At 42.3% G+C, this 25,225-nt stretch overlaps 2 protein-coding genes and 1 non-coding gene across 4 annotated transcripts in view; all 3 read left to right on the top strand.

Annotated features, from left to right (window-relative positions):
• Nucleotides 1-10,614, top strand: part of si:ch211-196i2.1 (collagen alpha-2(I) chain) — an 86,902-nt gene extending 76,288 nt beyond the window's left edge. The window contains exons 50-68 of the mRNA XM_068334214.1: nucleotides 26-133; nucleotides 227-280; nucleotides 364-417; nucleotides 606-659; nucleotides 1,248-1,301; nucleotides 1,503-1,556; nucleotides 1,637-1,690; nucleotides 1,810-1,863; nucleotides 2,095-2,148; nucleotides 4,910-4,963; nucleotides 5,095-5,148; nucleotides 6,118-6,135; nucleotides 6,411-6,464; nucleotides 7,176-7,238; nucleotides 7,397-7,562; nucleotides 8,280-8,389; nucleotides 8,964-9,044; nucleotides 9,221-9,403; nucleotides 9,560-10,614. Coding sequence (XP_068190315.1) covers nucleotides 26-133; nucleotides 227-280; nucleotides 364-417; nucleotides 606-659; nucleotides 1,248-1,301; nucleotides 1,503-1,556; nucleotides 1,637-1,690; nucleotides 1,810-1,863; nucleotides 2,095-2,148; nucleotides 4,910-4,963; nucleotides 5,095-5,148; nucleotides 6,118-6,135; nucleotides 6,411-6,464; nucleotides 7,176-7,238; nucleotides 7,397-7,562; nucleotides 8,280-8,389; nucleotides 8,964-9,044; nucleotides 9,221-9,403; nucleotides 9,560-9,709 — 1,473 coding nt within the window. The 3' untranslated portion in view covers nucleotides 9,710-10,614. The remainder of the gene's footprint in view (nucleotides 1-25; nucleotides 134-226; nucleotides 281-363; nucleotides 418-605; nucleotides 660-1,247; nucleotides 1,302-1,502; nucleotides 1,557-1,636; nucleotides 1,691-1,809; nucleotides 1,864-2,094; nucleotides 2,149-4,909; nucleotides 4,964-5,094; nucleotides 5,149-6,117; nucleotides 6,136-6,410; nucleotides 6,465-7,175; nucleotides 7,239-7,396; nucleotides 7,563-8,279; nucleotides 8,390-8,963; nucleotides 9,045-9,220; nucleotides 9,404-9,559) is intronic.
• On the top strand, nucleotides 6,811-6,882 carry trnag-ucc (transfer RNA glycine (anticodon UCC)). The gene has a single exon. It is a non-coding gene; the product is annotated as a tRNA-Gly (tRNA).
• A 3,025-nt stretch (nucleotides 10,615-13,639) lies between the features above and the next one.
• Nucleotides 13,640-25,225, top strand: man1b1a (mannosidase, alpha, class 1B, member 1a). Of its 2 annotated transcripts, XM_068334339.1 has the most exons (14): nucleotides 13,669-14,096; nucleotides 15,334-15,466; nucleotides 17,430-17,538; nucleotides 17,782-17,984; nucleotides 18,093-18,211; nucleotides 18,570-18,682; nucleotides 19,007-19,192; nucleotides 19,505-19,653; nucleotides 19,738-19,926; nucleotides 20,145-20,335; nucleotides 20,503-20,623; nucleotides 20,834-21,028; nucleotides 21,462-21,593; nucleotides 22,292-25,225. In XM_068334339.1, the coding sequence occupies exons 2-14, from the start codon at nucleotides 15,371-15,373 to the stop codon at nucleotides 22,499-22,501; spliced, it is 2,013 nt and encodes a 670-aa protein (XP_068190440.1). In that variant the 5' UTR covers nucleotides 13,669-14,096; nucleotides 15,334-15,370; the 3' UTR covers nucleotides 22,502-25,225. The 2 variants fall into 2 exon arrangements, 1 of the variants encoding a protein (XP_068190440.1); XR_011038164.1 differs by lacking the exon at nucleotides 22,292-25,225 and having other exon boundaries at nucleotides 13,640-14,096; nucleotides 20,817-21,028.

Here is a 25,225-nt window from a genome sequence, read left to right as displayed (position 1 = left end):
ATATTACCTTAATGTCTGCTGACAGGGTGCGATTGGAGTCGTTGGACCACGGGGGGAAACAGGACATGGAGGCGAACTTGGTCCACAAGGACTGAAGGGAGAGCCAGGAGCTCCAGGTCCAATAGGGGAACAGGTTTGTGATGTTTTCTCATTAGTCTCGTGGTATTTAGAAATCCACTGAGCCATATTTAAACCTTTAGGATAAACGTGTCTATCACATGTACAGGGTGATGAAGGTCTGCCAGGAATACAAGGTCCTCCAGCTTTGCCAGGGATTGAGGTGAAACCTGGAGCCGTCTTGAATCAGCTCTTGCCTCTTAGCAAGTCTAACTTTCACTCATTGAATGTTTTTTTACTTCCCAGGGGCCCGCTGGAGAGATGGGACCCCCGGGTCTCCCTGGTCCCATAGGGACTCCTGTAAGTGTGAGGACATGTACAACACAGGAGCACTGTGGATGATTAAGTCTTGTTTTTATACCTGTTGTTGGTACTAATTCATTATTGATTACAGTACAGTTAAATTGCTGTGTATCTGTGTATTTTGTGTGTGTGGTGGCCGGCCATCTGAACAACACCTTAACAGCTGACACATTGCTACTCTGTAGGGAGTTCCTGGAAGTCCAGGACCAGAAGGGAAGCATGGAATGAAGGGAGAGAAGGTGAGATCCACATGCTGTGGTGTGATATTCATTCAGTCCTTCGAGATGACCACAATCGTCTCGTCTTCAGCCGCTTATCCGCCTTGCGGGTCACGTGTCTGCTGGAGCCTATTCCAGCTGACTTCAATCGAGAAACAGGGTACACCATGGATTAATAAACCAAATACATTTGGAAATAAACCTGTTGTTCAAACACTAACATTGTGCTGATGAAGGAGATGGTGGCGTTGTAATTTACCCAAAAATAAGAAGAAGCGATGTTCTCATCAGTGATCTGCGAGGCCGTACTTAGACAGCAACACGTGGATCAACCCCTTCCTTCTTATGATGGGTCAGGGCTTACTTCAGTAACAAAGCAAAGTATCTGCTAACACTATACACTATAAAATGTAAATCTTAGTCTGCCTTCCATTGTAGTAGAGGTAATTAATGATAACTATATAATTATCCAGATATAGCCATTACATAAATACTGTATGTTAATTACAAATATTATTACATTATACACGGCTTCATTTGTTAAATGTTATTGTCCACAGTTGGTATTGTCCTTTTTCGCTTCCTCACAGTGTCTGTTTTCCCCCATAGGGAGACGACGGCATGACTGGATCACAGGGGAAGGAAGGTCAGGCTGGACGGAAGGTAAGAGAATTCTGTTTGTCATTCTGCTGTTATTACCTTTTGACAACTTGGTGACAGAAATTTTATTTAGTGTTGGAAGAAATGAATAAAAATACCCATTAATTTGGTAAGAACCTAATGTAGAGATTCATTCATGAAATCCTTGATTCTTTTCTGTCCTCCCTTTCTGTTACCATGAAAAATTGCTAACTTTGTCTGCAGGGAAAACGAGGTAAGGCAGGAGCCAGAGGACCCAGAGGAGAGAGAGGACCAAAGGTGCGATAGATGGCCACGGGGTTTGTGCACATCTTGATTATTTTTTATGAGTCTATAAAACATTGTGTTGTGTTGTTCAGGGGGAAAAGGGAGACACAGGAGAGATTGGCCTCCCCGGGTGGCCAGGGATGATTGTAAGAAAACTCTTTCTTTTTTTTCACTTGAGATCTTTGGATCAGGTTTTTTCTTTTTAAAAAAAAATAATTTAGTGGCTTAATGGCCACTTAAAAATGATTTCATTTTTGTTCCCAAGGGAATCCAGGGCTTGCGTGGGGAGGAGGGAGATCAAGGTGACAAGGGAAGCAAGGTGAGAATTAATCAACGTGTTACAAGTCCAAACCCTGTCTATAAATAAATAAGTAAAAAAAATAAATTCTGCCACTAAATTTATTTATTTTCTGTGTCAGGTCGTGTTGCTCATTACATTGATACGGCTGTATGCAATATTTAAGCTTTCTGTTTATTCTTTACCGTCCTTGCAACTCATAACTGTAACGATGCTCAGTTCAGACTCATGTTTCACTTTTTTTGTCTTGAGGGGGAGAAAGGTGAGAAAGGACTCCGGGGGCCAGCTGGAGCTGATGGCGTGAAGGTATGGCGGCAAACACATGAACACACACAGTGATTATTAAAGTAACTTTTGGTTACAAGCGTCACAGTTTTGTTCTGCAGTTTCTTCCAAATACAGCAGATACTTGCACAACACAAGTTAAGATACAAATGAGAAGACCAAATAGTTTAAAAGAATAACATGTATAAAGTAGAGATAGAGTAGAGTTACCTCTACTGTACCAACGCTCTCAAGTTTCAGGTGAATCTCACATCTTCATGTATAATGCTGATCATGCAGTATGTGGTTCCAGAAGTTTATCAAAGTTATCCAGTTTACCGTTGACAATGTTCAATCGTCTTTCTAATCTTTCAGATCTGAAGCATTCCATTATCCACAGTTCCAATGAAGGGAATACTCCTCCACCAAAGTGGAGGAGTAGGAGAGGAAGTCCAGTTGTGTTCTGTATGACAGTAGCAGCAGTAGTAGTCGGTGTCGATGTGTGAAAAGTTTGGGTTTGTTGTTTTTGTGAAAGCAAAAAAAACAAGCATCATTCCAGTCTGACTCATCAGTATCTTCTTTTACATTTATTTTACAAGCATTTTGTTTATCTTCATTGAGTGACTAAAATATTATAATATTTAGAGACACAGTCCTTTCTCACAAAGTTTCCAAATGTTATTTCTTCAAGTTTTGACAAGGGTGATGGTAACGTTATCTGTTTATGTTTTGAGGATAATTAAGGTGTTTTTTTCACTGTAAATTACTGACACAGTTGGTCGTAGAAAACAAAACTTCATCTACATACAGAGCTTGTATTTTTTGGATACTTATATTCTGTAGCCAATAGCTCCTATTCTTTACATCAAAAATAAATTGTTTAGGGTGTGAATTGAAATCATTCAGGTATATCACCTATACCTGAGTTGCCAGCAGCACACTGCAGCAGCCTCGAGCATGTTTATATCAAACTAGAGCAAGCTGAGGGGGTCAGCAGTAGACTGTGATTAATGTCCATGAGCCTGAGTCACAGCAGCCCAGGAGCAAAGAGGTGATACAAAACAGCAAGCTCAAGACGGATAATGAGACTTAGCAGATCTGTTCAACTTACACAGCATCATGGCTATGCCCTGTGATGACACGGAGGCTTCTACCCACCAGGCAGCCATTTTTTGTTTCTGATCTCGTGCTACAGCTCCTCAGAAAATGAAAGACAGGACAAGACCAAGGACCTGGAGCTTCAGCTTTTTGAAAAGGCAGCTACTGAAAATGATGCTCTTGATAAAGCATAAACTTGAGAGCTTTAACATCCACCAGACCCTGCAGAAGAGATACAAAGAGACACGATGAGGCAGGGTTAGGAAAGGAATTAGCAATGTTTACGCAATGTTCAAGAAACTGACAAAAGGTTATCTATAAGAAAACTACTGTATTCCTGTAGTTACCAAAGTGAACTAGAAGATAACTGACCTTCTTTTTTATCCTTCAAGCCGACTCCCATCTTCCTCCATCACGTGTTGCACTCCCAGAGGGGTCTCTAAGTGATCTCAAAAATATTCAATCGGAGGCTGTCTTGAATCCAAAGACAATCTTATTCTGTACGGGTATTAAAGAAAGTTTTTCAGCATGTGTAGCCAGGGATTTTACAGGATTGGAAAATATTCCTTCTTTGGAATGCTGCCAGAAGCTGGTGTCTGGTTGTGCATAATGTTAACAGATGAATGGAACGGAGATGTATTTGGTAAAACTCTTGTACAATCTGTTGAATTCAAAAACTAAAACTCTTTATTAGCTGTATATTTTGAAAATATAACTATATTGTTCAGCATTGAATTTTTTCATGCTAAATTCCCACCGTACCCACAGTGGAGTCCAACCTGGGCCCACTCTACACATGATTACTGTCATGCTGTGGTTGCTTCTGTCACAGGAGCAGTGATCCCTTATTACTTGTGGTTAATGCGTTCCACCCGCAAATGACGCAATTCCGCAATATTGCAATGAACTATTTATTTTATTATTTACGGTAATTTAAACGTTTATGAATCCTTCCATGCTAATATTAAACCACCTTCTATCTGTAGTACCTTTTCCCACACTCATAGATTGTTTAAAACGATTTTAAGTGTTTCTTTAATACACGGAAGTGCGCTGCGCTCCGTGAGTCTCGGAACACAGCACACTTCCAGATGCTGTCAGCCAATAGAATGCAGGTACGGTATCACGTGACTACCTACTAAAAATCCGCAATGAGGTGAAGCCGAATGCGTGAGAGATTACTGTATCTATATTCTCAGTTTATGCTCACCTAGGTGAGAGATGCAATCTGAAACAATCCAGCAATAAATCCTGTGTTGTGTTCACATTGTTGCTCTGTGGTCATTTTGGAGGGTTTAATATATTTTTTATGCAAAAATAGTCATTTGGCCAACTCGTATGAGCTCGTGGAGGAAGAATTAGTTAGAAAGAGCTCATTTATGGCAGATTACACCCAAAATAGGCAAATGTAGCTCAATGTGATAATAAACCTGGAAATGTTTTAAAACGTCAATTTCTGATTTTTATCGGTAAATTTATTGCAAAATGATCAACAAATCGAGGCGTGCTTCAGGCCCCCAATGGGTCCAGGCTCGGTTATTTATTTGTTAGCACTTTGATGCCTTCAGGACCTCATTTATACTGAGAATAATGAAGAATGCTGAAGTCAGTAAATAATTCATGCTATACATTCTAATTGTCTGAATTTCTCATGTGTCACAGGAAACATTATGATTTCTGATTTTTTTTTGTAATGTTTTTTCAGGGTGTTCGAGGTAATACTGGGTTACCAGGACCCCCGGGTCCAAAGGGAGAGCAGGTGAATAAATCAAGATTGCAGTTTGTGTTCTTATTTTCCCTTCTGAGTTTTGAAACTTTGCATTTTCCATTCAGTTGAATCGATCAACATGATGTCTAACTTTAACAAATGTGTCCCCACCCTCATCCTAGGGAAACATTGGTCTACCAGGACCAATGGGAGTATCAGGGATGCCAGGATTGCCTGTACGTTTTTAGAAGTTATTAAAGATATTTTATTATTGCACTTTTTTATTGCTGGCTATGTGAACTCAGTTGTTTGATCTTTATTATGTTCTATTTTTGCACACATTCTCTTCTGTGAATTGTAATCTTAGTACAGTCAACAAGAAATTGTGATAATCTCAGTTGTTTAAATACTGAAGAAAAAAAAAGAGACATTTGATTTGATTTATAACATCACTTTTATTCATAAAAGTCAAGTGACAAAATCCAAAACAGATTCACGTAAAGAGGATTTTCAATAGTACTGTGCGTTTACTGAACAAAAAAACATCTAACCTTAACATTTATCAAGCTAAAAAAACTTTTTTTCAAAAAAAGACACAATTAAGAAAAAAAAAAAAAGCAATTATCCGTTCTCCGCAATCATCTTTTCTACAATCAAGAGAGAGAAAGAGAGATACTGGATTTGCAGCTGACTCAAGTGAACGGGTTCAGCCTGAGTTAAACATGCATGAACAGGTCCAGAAATAGACATCTTGTTTTTCTTGTTTTTAAAAAAAAAAAAGCTTAAACATCATTGCGCTTCATTTTGACTCCGGCTATGCATTTTTGTCTATGATTTTTCATATTTTCAATTTATGCAGGTTCATCTGTCACTCAGATACAACACAAAGGTGGAATGTTTGGTGGAAATGTTCTTTTGTTTTATAATAACTCAATAACTTATTCCTGCAAAATGCATACTGTTATCACACAGCCAACCAATCTGCTGCTGAGTCATTCACAGTTCAGCAGCACGTAATGATTGTGTTCAACCTACTGTGTCCTAGGATAAAAAAATCCATTGACTGCGATTATAAAATTTGCAAGACCTTAACTGATGAGTTCTTAATGAAGCAGCTGAAGCCTGATGATGAATTCACTTCATACTGAAAAATTATGCTAATACCCCTTTCTCCTCCTGCCCCCCCCCCCCCCCCCCCGTTTCAGGGTCCATTTGGAATAGAGGTATGATATGATCAGCTTCAGCTCTCTTCTGACAGATCAAGCTGTCCTCAGCTCTTACTCACCGTTATCTGACGCAAACTCCCTGCAGAACTCTCACCGTCTGCATCGCTATGGGTTATGTTAATGACGCTAACAGTCATAAAGGTGTCACACTTTAAGTTGGGGTTGAAGATGATGAGATTTTGTGGCTGTCTATTTTCATATCAATGGGTTTTTATGATTAATGATGTCATATTGACCTGTGTGTTGTTCTTCATGTATCATTCTCCCTGCAGGGTTTGAAAGGCCATCAAGGTTTGCCTGGTACGCCTGGGAGGAAGGGAATTCCAGTAAGTCAGCCCACATCAGAGGAAAAAGCTAATTGGGGCCTGTACACACTAGTATACATGCATGAGCGGCAAAAATGAGTGTGCCTTCTCAATTTCCCATCGGGGATCATAATAGTACAATATATAAAATAAAATTAAAAAAACACTGTCTTACTTGATTTGAGAAAAACATCATCACCCCTTCACTGAACAGTTCTACGGATCATCTGCATTTTGACCGCACTTTCTCAATGTGACGCATTTAGCTTTTTATTTTGTTTTTTTTATTACTGGAGTATGGAAAATAAACTCCCAGCTCATGAGAGGGCTGTGCTCAATTCACTCTTCCTACCCATTTATTTGTATGGCGTTGGTGGTATAGTGGTTAGCATAGCTGCCTTCCAAGCAGTTGACCGGGGTTCGATTCCCGGCCAACGCATCACTTTTGCTTGGATCACACAACTCTCTGGTGTGCTGTAAATCCCAGTGGGTCCAGCCACAGGAAGTCCCCAGTGGGTTTGTTTTTGACAAAAGAGATTACCACACTCTAAAGAGGAGATCCTCAAGTTCCTGAATGCTGCTGTTTCACAATAGTTTTTCTTTTTCTCGCAGTGTGGATACAATAAAAAGGGAGATTCTTTGATGAATGAAGATTCCTCTGGTCAAAGATACAGTTATCACAGTGTATTACTGTATGTGTACCCAATTTGTGCATGTCTTTTTTTATTCAAGGGTCCTCCTGGACTTCCTGGACCCCCAGGACCGTCACTGAACATGACACTGACTGAACTTAAGGCAAGTAAAGCGCCTTATATTCCTAAGATCTTTTTTTTCATGCACACACCTATACAAACAGCCATGAATGAAGAATACGTCAAGTTCATCCATTAAATTAATTCTTTTTTTTCTCTTTCCTGTTACGTTTGCCCGTCTTTTTCCTCTTCTGTCTGCAGGGTCTGATGTACATGTCCGATAAGTCCAGCTACCCTGTGCTCCAGAGTCTGCTGGATTCTCTGCAGCAGGATCTTCGTCTGCTGGTAGACCCTCCTGATGGCAGCAAGCAGCATCCTGCCACCACCTGTCTGGAGCTCTGGCTCTGCCATCCTGAATACAGCAATGGTCAGTTCACATGAAAGGATTCTGGGATGCTGGACGCTGTCCTGTCTGCTCCTGTCCTGCATAATCATTTAACATACATTCAATATCAACTGCTGCTCTCAGTGCTTTCAGTCAACTTGCCTCTTCAGCCTAACTCATTATACTTTTGTTAAAACAAACAACTTTCAGAATTTCATTCATTTCACTTTTACAAGTAAAATTTTTCAATCAGCTGATTTCACTTTTAGGAATTAATCAAGAATAGTTTGTTAGTTAAACAAATCTAATAGTTAATTTTTCTGTTACTCATAGCTCTGCTTTAAATTAACTTCTTGGAATGAGACAGTATGCCATTTGTTTAGCCTAATTTGATGTAGACTATAATTACTCACAGAACAACCTTAGAATTTGTCATCAAGGATGGAAATATTGTCAGATTTTACTTGAACTTGATATTATATTCATAAAAGGTACATTCTGCTGACTGGATACTGGTTTACTCACTAAACACTTATAATTACAGCAAGAATGCATAAATATTCTTTTTTCTTTTTTTAGGTCCAGGACATATTTTTAAATTATTAAATAGGTATACAGTATATTGAAAAACTACATCATGCTTCCATTTCTATTGCAGAGTCACCCATGTTTTGAATCTTCAGGGCTGCCTGTAGGTGTGGAGTACAACATTTTGCTGTCCTCAGAAATCACTGAACTCTCACAAACCTTTTTGTGCAGGATTGTATTACATCGACCCCAACCAGGGGAGTCCAGCCGATGCTCTGCTGGCCTACTGCAACTTCTCCTCTACATCAAAACAGACCTGCATTCATCCCCAGGACTCACAGGTAAAAGACATCACCAGAGAAAGTCCACTGGGAATGGTATTGTCTGGATCAATGGCATACCCATTAACTTCCCTTACTGGTCTTGCATGACTGGAATCTAAATGATGACTTGTCAGTTCACTCACACTTTCTGTCCGACCTGAACTTGAACTTGTGAAGGAGATTTTTTTTTTGTTATACAAAAAGGGACAAAGTGAACCTTAAAATAAAAAATGATGCTTCCTGCAGGGAGTAGTTGAACGATCTGAGGCTAAATGAGACACATTTATTCAAATAAGCTCTGAGATGATCAGAAGACAAATGTTATTTAGGAGTGATCATCAACTTTCACCTTCCCTCTAATGCAGTCAAAACAACATTGACTGCTTTCGAGGGAATGCAGTCAACTCACTCAACCTAAGAATAACAAGGTTGGTGGATGCATGTCACACTAAGGTAGCCAATATATTTCTCCTTCATACTTGGACTGCATGTTGATCCAGACTTCACCAGCAGCTATCGGAACATTTATTCTCTCACATGACAGCAGGACGCCTATTTAGATTTGCAAATGTGTGACTCTTTCTGTCTGCAGTTGATCATCAGAGCCTGGATGGAAGAATTCTCTGAAGAAGGATCCTTTCATTGGCTCAGCAAGCTGGAGCAGGGATTCCAGGTGAGTGAATCCTTCTAATGGGAACAAAGTAGAATCATATTCACTGATGTGGTTAGATGCTGGGAGACAAGACAAATTACAACATTTTGAAGCACACAAACCTAAAACATTAAATGAAAGAGGATAAATGGTGGTGCTTAAATTGAAAAGTTGCATTCTTATTCCTTTCCTGTCAGTTCTACTACCCAGGTGCTAATGTGGTCCAGATGCGTTTTCTGAGGCTGCACAGCAGCACTGCCATCCAGAACATAACGTACTCCTGCCATCCAGGAGATTCACTGGGTCAGACAGACAGAAACGTCAAATTCCTTACGGACGTAGGAACGCAGAGTTTCCTCGGTGCTCTTAAAGATTGTGTGGTATGTAATAGGCTTGCTTTCTCCCTCAGTGCATGGTATTAGTGAGCTTCCTGTTTCCTTATCATTTATATTCATTTGAATACTTTAGAAATTAAATGAAGTATAAATGATGCATTTAAGTATATAGAAAACAAATATTTTGTTTCTGTGTGTCAGGCTGCAGAGGAGTCTGCTTCTGGACCTCAGGAGTCTGTGTTTGAGTTTGAGGACCTGCACCTGCTTCCTTTGAGAGATGTCGCAGTGATGGGAGGTGCAAATGTCTCTCATCCGTTTGGCTTCACCGTGGGGCCTGTGTGTTTCAGCTAGAGGACCCTGAGGTCCAGGATGAGTCAGAAGTCCAGGACACAAACCTCAATTCAGAGGTCTAGTGAGGAGAACTGGAGCAGCTCTAGCAATTTCTGAGGAAGTCTCTTTGTTTTCCTCTTCATTGGGATTTGATCTCTCAAGTCAAGTGATTTCATTCTCCTGAGAGAACACAAGCATCCCCAGGCATGGAGAAGTCAGCTTTGTTTACAGAGACGTTTACCTTGTATTGAATAATTTAAAATGTCTGTTTTATCCTTTATACTCAGTGTTTTTTCTCCCTCTGATTTGTGTTATGTACTTGGAGCTTCCAAATATCTTGTCTGTTGTTCATTTAAAGCCAGATTGTCTTGAACAACCTCAGAACAATATATTCTGTTTGGAAACACATCTGCTGTCATTCCCTGACAGTCCGATTCAACTGGCTGCTGGTCCTCTACTTAAATACTGTTAGTGAGCTCAGATGGGTCACTTCTGCCAAGGTGCTGATAAGGTTTTTGTTTATTTCATCTCCAAAACACAGATGGCGGCAGTCATGTTGTCTCAACTACAATAACATGTTTCAAAGTAAACCGTGTCTTTGATTTACAATTTCATTCTATTGTGTGTTTGTACGTCTCAGGAATGATTCATTACAGGTATACACACGGGCACTGAAGCTGATGTCATACAGGATATCAGTCGGTTTCGGATTTTATCATTAAAACGTGACTTTTGGAATTTTCAGAAAATGCTTGTGAATAATGACACTGGTTGCCATTAAGTGAGCTGCAGTCAGCGTCCTGCAAGCATCATCCTTGTCTGATTTTTGTTATGTCTATACAAACACCTTTGACATCGGCTAGTGACATACACGAGACTGCACGTTTCAATGAACACTGAATGCTGGAAAATAAATTACAATCATATTTAAAGTTCTGTTACTGTGTGCAGTTATTTGGATCATTGGTTTGAACGTTCATATATTATATTTTTGTAGAAGGAGAATATGGCATGTTTAGGTGATGGTCTGGATCTTGAAGCAGAATGTGTTTCTCATGAGAGGTCGGGAGGTTATCCGAAAAGTATAGAAAACATGTCCGCCACAAAGTTGTAGGAAACGCTATTTAAAAGACGCCCGTGTAAAGCTGTTTAAATGTATTGGCTTTCAGGGGGAAGCATTGTGAGGTGTTTGTGTGTCTGTCCGTCCGTCCACCAAATATCTTCGCAACCGTTGCAGATAGAAAGATGAAACAAAAAACACATTACTGAGGCAGCAAAGGGGATGAAAAGGAGATGATGACCTTGACCTTGAGAAACCTAGGTCAAGGTCAAAGTTCAACTTTTGTACATTGTTTGCACATATCTCAGGAACCAGATAAAATAGAAAGATGAAACAAAAGGTGATATACTCAATGAGGCAAGGGGATGAAAATTAGATCACAACCACGACCTTAAAAAACTAGGTCAAGGTCAATTTTTTTTCAATTATATACCGATTTAGGTACACATCTCGGAATCCTGATGAGATATAATCACAAAACAAAAAACAACATTTTCAGGAACCCAGAGGCCCAAAAATGTGATTAAGACCTTCACCTTTGGAAAACTAGGTCAATGTCATACTTGACAGTACAATGTAGAATTCATTGCTGCGACCATTATGAAAGTAGGTCAGGGTAAAATGTTGAATTCATTGTTGTCACGGGATGTTGCAGTCTCTGACTGCCTTGTTACATCCCGCTTCATAGTGGTGATGTATTGTAACTGTCAGTGGCAAAGGGGATGAAAATGAGATGACCTTGACCTTGAGAAAAGTAGGCCAAGGTCAAATTTCAACTTTTTTACACTCAGGAACCGGATCACATAGAAACACAAGGGAGAAGGCCGATATGAGTGACACTGTAGATCAAAGCTACTGCTTTGATCTACAGTGATCTACTTCTTGTTGCCGTCTTGGTGCAGGTCCCTCTTGAAAAAGATATTCTTAATCTCAATGAGGCTAACCTGGATAAATAAAGGTTAAATAAAATAAAAAATAAAAATTTGACCTATGCAAGTAGGTCAAGGATGAAATTTTGAATTCAGAGGAAAGCAGACTTCAGGATTCTGTTTGCCATGTCGTGGGATGTTGCGGTCTGTGACTGCTTTGTGTTCATTCAATTTTTGGCCTTTAAAGTGGGGGGTTTAAAGGATAAGGCCCCACTTTTAAAGCATTATCCTTTAAAGTGGGGCCTCCTGTGTCAGTGCCATCAATAAAAAGAAAGGTGAAGACATTTCACTGAGGTCTTTATTGGGGGTATTAACAACAATACCACACCCAGCATCATAATGAAGTCTCCACTGGCTCATCAAGACATCCGATCAATCGGACTCAACAATGAAAAACAGGCATATACTGACTTATTAAAAAAGAAAAACCAATCTGGAGTACAAGTGGAAAGGAGTGATCAGAAGTAACACAAGATATAAGTTAATATCCAGTCATACAGTTTGTGCTGTTGAAAGGAACTATGGACGGTCTTAACCCCTGATGAAACATGGAATGATCAGATTGAACTGTTATGGTCGGTCTTTTTAATTAAATTCCCTCTAAACTAATTTCATATTGTTATTAGCTCTCTTTTTATATCATTACTAGTGGCTGTGGAAATTCCAAAATAAAACAATAATATCAGACTTTGTTTTATTTTTCTTCGCCGTCACAAGAAAACGAACCGCTGTGTCCAACGAAGCCGTAATGGCTCCATGTGTGTGGGACGGACGAACACCACGACGAAGGCCACTACGGCGTTACGCCATCCGGGTAGATGCTGACAACGTGAGGTCAACGTGAGGTCCGTCAAAACAAAGAATATAAACTGCTATGTTTGATGAAGCCAAAACAGCTCCGTAAGTGAGAGACATGGACAAATATGAAAAGTGGAGCTCAAAGGGGCGGCAGTGGCTCAGTGGTAAAGCGGGCGGTAGAGCGGGTCGTCCTATGATTTAAGATCGGCGGTTCGATTCCCGCTCCCGCCCCCCCAAAAATACCCGGAGGTGAGCTAACAGTGGGAGGTGTCAGCTCATCTCCGGAGCACTGCCGAGGCACCCTTGAGCAAGGTGCCGTCCCCTTTACAAATTGCTCATTTGAGGCGCACCAAGAAGGAGCTGCCTGCCACTCTACCTCCCCTGCATGCCTACAGGCCCCTTTGTGTGTGTGTGTGATACAGGGGCCTGTACTCACATATATGTATGCATGCGTTTGTAATCAGTGTAATCTTAATTTCCCTTCGGGGATCAAACCAGTATATAAAATTAAAAAAAAAAAAAAAAAATCGGCTAGTGGCCCAAACGTCAAGATAGACGCCGGAAGGTCTATTGGTCGTGAGGTTTTCAAGTGAGCTTATTCAAATATATAGGTGGGGATTATTATTATTATTATTATTATTATTATTATCATTATTATTATTATCATTATTATTATTATTATTATTATTATTATTATTATTATTATTATTATTATTATTATTATCATTATTATTATTATTATTATTATTATTATTATTATTATTATTATTATTATACATCCCTCTGCTAAGTGGTGATGGATTGTGATCGTCAGCGTTTGTGTGTTTGTTCGTTCTTCCGTTAGTATGTCCACAAAATATCTTCGCAACCATTGCAGATAGAAAGATGAAACAAAAAGCACATTACTCGGGCAGCAAAGGGGATGAAAATGAGATGATGACCTTCACCTTGAGATAACTAGGTCAAGGTCAAACTTCAATTTTTGTACACTCAGGAACCGGGTAAGATAGAATGAAGGGAGAAGTAGGTCAGTAGGTCAGAGGACTAGCTTTGATCTTTGACCTTTGCAAAAAGGTCAGGGTAAAATTTTGAATTCAGGGGTGTCGCGGGATGTTGTTGCAAGTTCAAGTTATTATTATTGGTGGTGGTGGTAGTAACACTAGTAGTAGTATAGGATGTTCAAATTGTCTTTATTAAAAATACTTTTTCTTTCATTAGTTTCGGAAAAGCCACCATCGCCATAAAGGGTGATTTCTGTGTATCTGGCAACCCGCAGTCTGGACCGTCACGTGTTAACAACCCGTCAAAGACGCGCTGACGTCACGTGACGCACACCGTAGCCCTCGTCAGCTCTTACTTTTCTCCATCTCTCTGCTCGTTCGGTCGCAAACTTTAGCCATGTTTCCTCCGGTTTAGTTCATTCCGCGTTCCGCCCAGCAGCGGGTCGGGGGTTGTGGTGTCAGACGGGCCGCTGCCGTTCATGTTGCTCCGTGTGTCAGCCCCGCTACTGTCGCCTCCATTTACGGACAGCAGAAGAACTAAGCTAGCGTCCGGAGCTAGCTAACAGCTGACGAGCTCAGCGGAATCGGGGCGGTGAGGAGCCGACCAGCGCTAAGCTAAGGTGAGGAGGAGGCACCTGGGTGTCCGTCTGTCGGGGCTTTACGGGGGGGTTCAACGACATGTATCCCCTGGTCCTGTGTCGGTGTTCTCGGTGTAGCTTTTGCCGTGGCTGACCCTCATGAGGAGCATCACAGCGTTTCTTTTTAATTCACTGAACTTCAACTAGCAGCTCTACAGATGTGACCCTCTGTAGAGCTGGAGGGTCACACTGGTGGTCACTGGTATGACAAAGCACATGTATGATAAAATACTGGGTTATAAAGAAAAAAATAGCAAAATTTCACATATTTATATCGCATTAAAACTTGCATACATTCATCGTGCTATCTGGTAAAGCAGTAGTTCGCATTCATACTTATCATCTCCTCCTGGAGATGATCTTCACCCCCAAATCGCCTCCTTATATAACAGAGTCCTTCTGTGAGGATTTCTCCCAAAATAAGTTGATCTCAGGCCAGAAGGAGAGCTGCTGGAAGACCCAGAATATCTGTTAAAGAAGGGATGATCACACATGGCTAGAGAGGCTTCTCTCTGGAGCTAGACACAGGAGGGGAGAAGTTACAGACTGTGTGGCATTACAATTAAAAAATTAAAAAATCTCATCAAAATTAACATCATCCCAAGATTATTCCAACAATTTAAGGATTTCTGGAAGGAAATCAATATGAAAACGGACATGTTTGCAAGAATTAAGTAATGATTTTACGGGAAACACAAACATATTTTTCTGTGATGGTTCTGTAATCCACAAAATATCTGGGGCAAATGTAAATCAATCAAAGGATGCAAGATGTGTGACTGGTTGCAAATGAACAGTTTGTTCTCTCTCTTTGTTTACAGATTTATTATAATTGGGTGTTACATTCCCCTTTGAAATTCAAGCGTGTAAATCCATGTCAGTTACACGCTTATAAAATTACCATAATCTGTTTAAAAATGCGTTGGAATGATTTTAACCCATCAGCAAATGCAGCCTGCTTTTCCTGTAGATACTCTGAAACATTAATGTCTGGTGGTTACGTAGACATCCGTCCAGGTTTTGACTGTGCAGGCCTACAGCGAGCCACTTACACTAAGAGTACTTTGTTGGGTATGAGTCACTGCCTGCCTTTGTATCTGAACTTTATTCAAGGTGTGGTAGATTTGTTTTGTTAGAATAATGCGAGCATATAGATGAACTGGATCCCGCTTCCACATTAGACTCCAGTTAACTTCGGTTTGTTCCTCTTCTGTTTCAGCTTCTATGAGCCAAAGACCCTTTGCCTTCATCAGAGGATGTACCCTGCCTCCAGAAAGGACTTCATCTCTTTGACTCTCGGTGATCCTTACTCCTACAACAACGGCAAACATCGGAGGAAGTCCTGCTGGAGGGTGAGCGGCCCCTGTGTGTAGCCTGTAGACGGAGTCTAAGACCAGGACACATAAATCGGTGTTTAACGCAAGGTTATGAGCTCATGTTAAACTTGTTTGTGAAATACAGTCCAGACTAAGCACCATGGGAGATTCAGGAATCACACATCCCACAGCGCTGCCCACCATCTTTATCATGCTGTAGAAACACTTAACTGCCCAGACGCCTGCTAAACCTCCGTTCTTGCTCCTTTCATTTATCGTCTCCAACTGATGCTGCCTTCATCACAGTAAAAAGCTATTTATTGATCCGCAACACGACTGACTGATCCATAACGTAGATATCAAAGGATGCCCCAGCTGGATATGAACGGTGGAGAGAACAGTCTGCTTGTTGACTGTTGATCTGCCGTGGTCGTGTGGCCCAGCCTCAGTGGATGTGTTAATCGGCTCTGACTGAGACCGTGCTGAAAAGATTCAGCTGTCAGCATCCAGCCGCTCAATAATATTTGATCGCTTCATTGAGATGAGGCAGCCCTGTTTTTAAGTCTTTTTTGTGATCAATTGATTTTTTTGTTTTCAAACGTTCTTCCTTTCACCTCTAATGCTGTGAAGCAGTCTGACTGTGTCTAAACACCACAGTGGGATAAAATGAGTTTTGTTCTTCTTACTTACCATCTCTCTCTCCTGTCTTCTCATTTTTCCGTCTCTTCGTCTTGAAGATTTTCAAAAACTAGTCTTAACTCATGTTCATTGTGCTTTCCTCCCTGAGAAAATATTTGTACATTTTTTGCCTCAGATGACCTCTTTCAACCGGTACGACTGATCTTGTTGATTTCTGATTTGTATTTATCGCATTTATATTCATGTTATTGGAATCAAATGGTTCACATGTCTCCCTTAATTCATAAAAAGTCACTAATTGTTCAAAGTTATTTAAATTTAGCTTTAATCATAGAAAATATTCTTCCTGATTGATCTTTTCAGCAGCTCACAGTTGTTTTCCTAGAGAAAACACAATCTGTTCTTCAAGGAAACTTGTGTTTTTATTCACTGGACTGGCAAACAGGCAGTGTGGCCCTCTGATCTGCAATGTTTATTCCTGCAGTATATCAACACACATTTCTGCTATAAAGCCTGTTTTATAGGGCGTCCCTGTGCCTGGGGCAGTCAAATTTGATAGCCGTCCTCTGACTCGTCTTCTTTGGCTTGTTGGGACAACAATGAAAAAGGGTTTTGGTTGCTGTTTAACACTCCCCTCCATGTTTAACAATCAGATGGTAGTCAGGCTGGGAATCTCTTCCACCCAATGAGACAATTCCTTCTTCTAATGTCTTGGGGTGAACGTCCCAGAGCTTTCATTTCATGGCTTTGTTGAACACATGACATTGAGTAAAGAATATTTTTTCTGCGCATGAATCCAAGCGTAATAAATGCCTGCAGTGTGCCCATGTAAATTCGGCACACTGCAGTTCAGAATAAGGAAAATAAAGTCCATGCACAGTTTGTGACGGCTTGTTATTAATAACGTGTTTCTGTTCAGTTACATGAGCTGCAGCCCATAATATAAACATCCTCTTAAATAAATTTTGTTGTGTTCCTTCAGCGCTCACAGGCGATGGCTCAACGGTTTCACGGTGTTGCTCAGGTGTTAATGAGTCCAGGTAACGCGGCGGTAGTGAGTCTCCTGTCCTGAGGGACCGCGATCGCGTCTCTCTCTCTCCACTGCTGGGTTTAGCTGTTGGCAATGTGTGTTGATTTGTGTCCCTGTGCTTAAAGCTTCAGATGGAGACTCGGATATCCGACGTTTACTCAGGGTAAGCCTGGTAAAGAAGGCCATCAAGCCTGTGCTGTTTGTACAGCGAGAACGACCTGATTTGTTGTGTTAAACTGAGAGTGTGTTGTCTGGTTTGCATCCAGAGCAGTCAGACGTGTTCCAGCGTAGCGAGATCCCTCTTTGTTTATTTGCTCTGTTTATCTACAGAAATGGAAGCAGCTGTCTCGACTCCAGCGCAGCCTCATCCTGATGCTGCTGGGTGTTCTGCTCTTATTTGGACTGCTGTGCCTGCCCAGCATCACAGAGCAGTGGTCAGGTAATACACACACACACACACACACACACACACACAGTCATAGATAAACGTCTCTGAGTGTACTTGATTTAAGTTTTGTGTACAAGTGGATTAACTAATGAATTACAAAAAAAGCCTTGTTTAGTCTCTGTTCTTTGCGTCTATGCTAAGCTTGGGACCAACCCCATGTCTGCTTGGGCCGCAGTCGTACCGAACTTGTTTTCCTGTTTGTGTGTGTGTGTGTGTGTGTGTGTGTGTGTGTAGGGATGGTTAGGGAAGACTGGCTGGAGCGGAATGACAGAGTCCTGAGGACCGTTCACCCGGATGAGAAGCCTGTGGTTGGTCAAGCTGTGGCTCCTGTGGCGGGACCTCATGTGGGGCCGGCTCTGAGCATAGATGCAGCTCCAGAAGCGGAGGCCGAGCCCAGAGGACCAGACTTCCCCATTCTGGCTAAACCTCCCATAAAGGTGAGATCATTCACGACTGGACTGACGTCCAGATTGTTGTAGTTGTTTCCTGTTATCTGTTCATGTTTTCCCTCCTATTTGTAGTCCTAGCTGTTCTTTTATCCGCAGAAAAATATATTCACAAACAAAAGAGGTCCGCCTCGACTGCAGAATGATGTGGACGCAGCAGGCAGGGAAAAGCCACAGGTGGCTGAGGAAGAGGAGGATAAAGGCAAGAAGATTGTCAGGTGATCCTTTTCTTCATCTCCTCCTTCTTATTTTAATGTGAGTCTTAAATCTTGTTCATGTTGTTAGCCCTATCCCCCCCCCACACACACACACACACACGCACCAGTTTATAGTCCATTATTAGCGTTCACCCTTGTCCGTTAGCTGCTTTTCAATAGAGTAAACAGAATTACTTGGTAAAAAAATACTTTTTCGTCATATTTTGTTTGTTTGTTGTTGTTTGTTCACTTTTTTTGTCAACGATAGCCAAGAAACATGTTTAAGTTAACAGGTTTTCCAAAATATTGCAGGAGCGATCACATCTTATTGCCTCGTTACAATAAACCAAGTTCAAGACGTGTTTTTGTCCTCGCGCAGCTGGAGAGGAGCCATAATCGAAGCCGACCAGGACACAGAAGCCTTACCTTTACCTGCAGAGAAGGACACTGCAGCTGCCGCCCCCAAAACTGCTGACACAGTCCTGCAGGGAGGTCAGTACTGATCTGAGTCAGGGATCAACTGGAAACGTTACCTAGATTGAACGACCAATTCTCTAGCAGTGTCTCCTGTTGTTGTTTTTTCCTGATAACCAACTAAATATTTAGTTTTTAAATGCTTTAATCTTATTTATTTAAGTCTGACACTTTATTGTTGGAAAGTTGGGACGTTTTCCCACAGCAACAATATCCAGGGGCAGAAACTATTCTTCACTGACTCCTCAAATGAGATGTGAACTGCTGAGAGACCTTCCACAGATGCAATAACTTCCAGATGAACGTCTTTTTTTTATTTATTCATGTGTTTGTTGGTTCCAGTTGAAGCGGTGGACCGACTGGAGGCGGTACGTGACGCCTTCAGACACGCGTGGAAAGGATATAAGACCTACGCCTGGGGTCACGATGAACTCAAGCCTATCTCCAAATCTTTCGGCGAGTGGTTTGGACTCGGGCTGACAATTATTGATTCTCTGGACACCATGTGGATCATGGGCCTTAAAGAAGGTAGCGTCCTCATCAGTGATTGGATCGATGTCAGATCTTTGCTTGAGCTGTGTATCCTGAGGCGATTGTGTTTCCATCCCAACTTTTTGCGCTCATCGTCGTCTCTTAGAAATATTTTCATTCCATCCAAATGAATGTTGCAGGAGATCTGCTTGAAATCAGGCCTGAAGTTTTTGTTGGTGTTGAGGAGCACTACTGCTCACATGAACGTTATTCCGTTAAGCTTTTTGAGTGATGCGAATGTTGCCGAGACTATTTGATTATTATACATTTTAATTAATGCCGCTGCGTGTCCTCACTCACTCACCTCAGAGTTTTTAGAGGCGAAGAAGTGGGTGGAGGAGGAGCTCTCCTTCGACAAGAACGTGGATGTGAATCTTTTTGAGACAACCATCCGTGTCCTTGGTGGCCTGCTGAGCACCTACCATCTGACAGGGGACCAGCTCTTCTTAGAGAAAGCTGTGAGTCAGTCCAGTCCTGTCTTTCTTTTGTTGCTTTCAGTCTGAACAGAATAAGAATCAGACGTTTTTTTTCTCTACTTTTAGACGGACCTTGGGTCCAGGTTGATGCCCGCTTTCAAAACCCCGTCAAAGATCCCGTTCTCAGACGTTAACATTGGGAAGGGAACCGCCCACCCGCCTCGATGGACTTCTGACAGCACTCTGGCCGAGGTCACCAGCATCCAGCTGGAATTCAGAGAGCTCAGCCGCCTCACCCAGGACCCACAGTACCAGGTCAGGAGCAGACGGAATGAGAGACGGCTGAAGGCAGCAGAAATAGTGTCAAATGTGCGACTGATGTGACAAGCGTGAAGTCCGTCATCGTCAGCAGAGTCTGATTAAATCGGAACAGCCCGAGCCAGCGAAGCCCCGACACGCAGTGTAAAGAGAACGTTTTAAGATGATTAAGATGTCGCTGACGTGAAGCCCTGCTGTTTTTTTATTCATTACAGGAGGCTGTAAATGAGGTAACCAAGCAGGTCCACAATCTGCCAGGAAAACACGATGGCCTGGTGCCCATGTTCATCAACACCAACAGCGGACAGTTCACCCACAAGGGGGTGTTCACGCTGGGAGCCAGGGCGGACAGCTACTACGAGTACCTGCTGAAGCAGTGGATCCAGGGAGCCAAGACCGAAGACGAGTAAATCCCACGTCTTTGAGTTTCAAAAAGGCTTTTCCTCTGTGATTGTAACTGATAGTGAAGGATTTTGTAATCCTTCAAAAGTAAATGTGGTCTTATTTCCCTCTGAGCTTCGGTTGATGTGTGACGTGTCGGATCTGCTGCGGCCTCTCTTGTGTTTGGTCCAGACTGGTGGAGGACTACATCCAGGCCATCGAAGGCGTCAAGAAGCACCTTGTGAAGCAGACGGGGCCCAGCGGCCTGACCTTTGTGGGAGAGTTGTCCAATAACCGTTTCAACCCCAAGATGGTGAGGACGCTCATCTGAAGTTGTTTTCCAGATGTAAGGGGGGGGGGGGGGGTTCAGGAGGTAACAGGTTCCTTCTTTAACCGATGGAACTGATGGAAACCCCAGAATCCACGCAGAAAGCCTTCTTTGTTACATCGATCCGCTTTTGTTGTTCTGTTAGCATCTCTCATCAATACATCCTGTCGTTCATCAGCCTCCTCCCTCCTGCAGGATCACCTCGTGTGCTTCCTGCCTGGAACCTTGGCGCTGGGGTTCCACAACGATCTCCCGAGGGACCACATGGATCTGGCAGAGAAGCTCATGGAGACGTGTCACCAGATGTACAAACAGATGGAGACCGGCCTGAGCCCGGAGATCGCACACTTCAACCTGCAGCCGAGTGACGGCCGTGACGTCATGGTCAAGGTGAGGCTGAACGCTGACGTCTGACATAAACGTTGGGTTTTATGTCCCCATAATGAGCTGTTGTAGAGATTTTTCTTTATTTCACAGTTTTGTATTCTTTCTTCTAAATGCGTATTTTCAGTTGAATTAATGAAGTTGAATTAATCAGCCTCACTCTAATCTTATCATGGGGTTGTGACCACATTCTGCTGCTGCCATGTTAATTTTTATTAACCTGTCTCCACTGCTGCTTCCATTAACCTCCAGTGTAAATATAAAACAGGAGCTCTTTGTAATTCTAGGATTAGAGATCACAATAAAAAGAATCACTTGAACCCCTCCCCCGATCAGCCTTAATGCAGCACCAAATGCTCTCAGCGTGTTTATTAAAATAATACGTTATTTGTGAACTCCTGATGAATTTTGATGTTTTGCTGACACATTTCACCCCCAGCCTGCAGACAGACACAACCTGTTGAGACCAGAAACAGTAGAAAGTCTGTTCTACATGTACCGACTGACGAAGGACACCAAGTACAGAGACTGGGGGTGGGACATCCTGCAGAGCTTCAACAACTACACGAAGGTACGCAGCTGCTAACGGCTAAGCTACGACGCTCAGGCGTCGACGTCTTGTGTTCACGTACAGACACAGAGAGCACGAGCGGTGCGACGCACCACTGTTGATCTGTCTGAGGATACGGATCAGACTTCCCTCCAGGGATCGGGTCGGGTGTGATCCCTGGATCGCTCTCAGAGGTCAGACAGTGTTGGTCTGGAAGCAGGTTTACAGCAGCCTCTGCCTTTTTTACGGAAGCATGGTTGATAGGTGTTTTTAAGACCTTTAGCAACGGAGACGTGGTCCAAACGTCAGCTAATGCTATCAAAGAGGAAGACGCATCCCATGAGGAAGCAATAACGTGCCCAGAGGTTACCATGGTAACCTCCTAAGAGAGGCTGTGGGGCCACAGTGACTGCAGGGGAGGTCTACAATGTTGGTATTCTCATCTTTAAAAACAATCTTTGGGCTATTTGGCTTTATTTCTATTATTTGTTTCTTCTTTTAATGATGTCCTTGTGTTATTTTGGTATTTTTCAATTAATGTTTCTGTAATTCTAAGAGAAACGAGACATCATCTGACTGAAACTGATCCGACTGAAACTGATCTGTGATCTGTGGCGCCTCTACGGAGCCCCGTCACCACAGAACCGAACCTGTTGTGGAAGCACGCAGTAGTTTAGAATGTATTCGTACATCTGACACTAACGCCAAGCCCTCTGCAGGTGGCGGATGGCGGCTACACGTCCATCAACAACGTCCGTGACCCCGCCAACCTCGGGCCCCGGGACAAGATGGAGAGCTTCTTCCTGGGGGAGACGCTGAAGTACTTGTACCTGCTGTTCTCTGACGACATGGAGCTGCTGAGTCTGGACAAGTTCATCTTCAACACGGAGGCCCATCCTTTCCCCATATGGCCCACCCCTCCCAAGTGATGTCCCACTAGGGGGGGGGATTGGTGGAGTTTGAGTCCAAGACTGTTGTCGCTGCTCAGTCAGGCGTCTCTTAAGCAACCGTCCACACTGGACCGCTGGGCTGAGCAGGAAACCGGATCTGTGCCGTCCACCTGCATGTCAACACGTTTCCATGCGGAGGAACTAACTCTGTCTCCTTTATTTCCTTTTTATTTGTCCCATTAGAGCTGGTCTCTAAAATCAAAAAGAAAATCAGACTGGACATGAGACGGGGGCTTTATAACTTGTTCTGGAGTGTTTGTCTGTGCTTCTCTGGGAGGAGGTCAAGGAGGCCTTCCGTGGTCGGGAGAAGTTCTCTGAAGGCCAGTATGACTGAGTGACGCTAACAGTTAGCACATCGCTAATGCGATAAATCACTGAAGCAGCAAAAACGATCAAAGTGTTTTCATTCAGTGTTTTCAAGTCGCCAGGATAAAACTGGCTTTAAGATGATCTCATCAGGGTGGGACTGTTCAAAACATCAAATCCCACAATGCATTGCACTTCCAGGAGAAAGGCTAACCGGTCATTATTGGTTTAGTCCCTTTTGATCCAGAGTGGTGGCCTTGAGGTTTAGGTGTTCATGAAGGGAAACCTGTCCGTTCATCTCAAGGGAAGATGTTTGTTGGGTCGGACGAGTGGAGCGATCCGGCCTTCACGCTTCGTCACGTCTTATTTTACTGATGAATGTAAACATTAATGTGACTTTCTACAAATGTAATTCCTTTCTTTTTGTGTCTGATTCTGTGGGGTTGGATTGAAGCTGTTACTGTTTTCCGTTCGATGACGGGATTCGAGCTGCCATGCAGCTCCCGATTTGAACAAACGTGACAGCTGGTTAGCGTCTTTGAGACTTTGTGCTTTTCACCGAAGATGAAGAATTTTTTTTTTTCAAACTCACTGCTGTTTAGTGATCGATCTCTGCGGGTGCGCTTGTTTTTTCGGTAGCGTCGCATCGACCAATCAATTTGGGGGGGACCTCTGCTGCGTGCTGACGGTGCTTTGGGGATAGTGATCCCACACACTGCTCCTCTGCAGCATCACCTCACACTAATGAACGTATGTCTAACCGAGAGCCATATAACGAGCCACATCATCGAATATGCACTACGTTTAGCCAACGCTCTGCTGTGCCTGGATGTATATTATGGTATGGTTCTGTTCTGTTTAACTGCTGCTGTATCAGTGGTGTTTATTTCTGTGCTCTTAATGAAAGATTTTACAGCTTTTCATTTGGTTTCAGAGGGATGGATGACAAATCGCTGTAAATATTTAGCGTAAATTTGAACCTTGATGTCTGACGATGATGACTGAGTCTTTTCTGGTCCTCACTTTTTATGTAATCACGTTAAAAACGAAGCTTTCGTGTGTTTATATTCCTCTTTTTTTACTCAAATTGAACAGGGGTCGGTCTGGCGGACCGACAGAGCCGTTCTGTCGGCGTGGAGACCACGGGATTTAAGATCCATTTGCTCACATGCTGTTATGAGTTAAATCCCATAAAGCAGCCAGAATAAATGTTTGTGTAGCATTCATTCATTCGTTGATGCTGATGTCTGATCATCTCTTTTTTGGCCCAAGGGCAGAAATTGAAAACATTTTAATTAAAAAGCCACGAAACAGGTTCAGTGTCTGTGAAGCAGAACCACGCCTGGAACTGGATTCGGAGTTCATCATTGATTAAACCAGTTTAGCGTCTGTTGTGTTTAGAACAGTGATCAGAATCCAGATCAGATGCCCAGTGAGGTCAAAAGTCAAACGGTTTCGTGAGGAGGAGCAGATTTGTTCCTACCTGCTCCTGATTCACTTGATGCAGCGACTCTGTATCCACAGGTTCCTGCTGATAAGCCCTCTGCTCTGTGTAATTGCCTCTCTTATCTCCGTCAGAACGCAGCCTTCATGTCAGGTATCGATGATCACCCGTTTGCGTCTGAGACCGACGCTGCAGAGAAAATAAAAAGAATCCACAAGTGACCCGTTTACATCAGCGTTGAGCTCCTGAGGCCAATCCTTCACACAGATTTCAGTTTCACTGTTTAAATTTGGAGCACTGCTGATTCTTTTTTTTAATATATATGTATATAAAAGTGAGACCGTCTGGTATCATCAGATTAGTGAAATTTATACAGGAAGTTGTACTTCAAAGATTCGAATTTTTTTAAACAATGGTGATGGTTTTAAATCGATGCTTGTTTTGGTACAAAATCTTTTTGTCCTGATCAACTCTGGCTTTTATCAGCTGATTGGCCAATTGTTCCAGTTGTGGTGACAATAATAATAATGATGATGATTGTTAATATGACGAATGAATCCAAGCCATAGCAGAATGACAGCTCTACTATTTTTACACCGATGTGGACAACACGTCTCGGTGGGTTTTTCGTACCTGCAGAGGTTTCTGCCTCAGCGACTGTGACCTCGTGTCAGGGACCAACGACATGGATCAATACTGTTTTACTGGTTCAATCGCTCGACTGAGCCGAGTAAGAAAAAAACAACAACAACAACTAGACACAGCGAGTCACACGTCAATGATCATCTGCTTGTTTTGTTGTTTTGAAACTTATACTTTGGTAATTTTATTTTTTTAATCTGTCAATCATCAAACCTGTAGACGTGACTGATTCAGCCCTTTGTAAATGAACTTGTGGCTTCCTGTAATGTTTGACTAAACTCTCTTCCTGCCAATTAAAGTTTTTGATTTAA

Source organism: Antennarius striatus, chromosome 15 (assembly GCF_040054535.1).
Source record: "Antennarius striatus isolate MH-2024 chromosome 15, ASM4005453v1, whole genome shotgun sequence".
Lineage (NCBI taxonomy): Eukaryota > Metazoa > Chordata > Actinopteri > Lophiiformes > Antennariidae > Antennarius > Antennarius striatus.
Note: the sequence above shows the minus strand (reverse complement) of the source record. Positions and strands in the feature narration are given on the sequence as shown.

Excerpts from the sequence above, each read along its gene's own strand:
- man1b1a (XM_068334339.1), top strand. The coding sequence starts at position 15,371 with ATGTACCCTGCCTCCAGAAAGGACTTCATCTCTTTGACTCTCGGTGAT. Across the intron at positions 19,927-20,144 it reads CCCAGGACCCACAGTACCAG|GAGGCTGTAAATGAGGTAAC; the intron begins GTCAGGAGCAGA and ends TATTCATTACAG. Across the intron at positions 20,336-20,502 it reads GGAGCCAAGACCGAAGACGA|ACTGGTGGAGGACTACATCC; the intron begins GTAAATCCCACG and ends TGTTTGGTCCAG.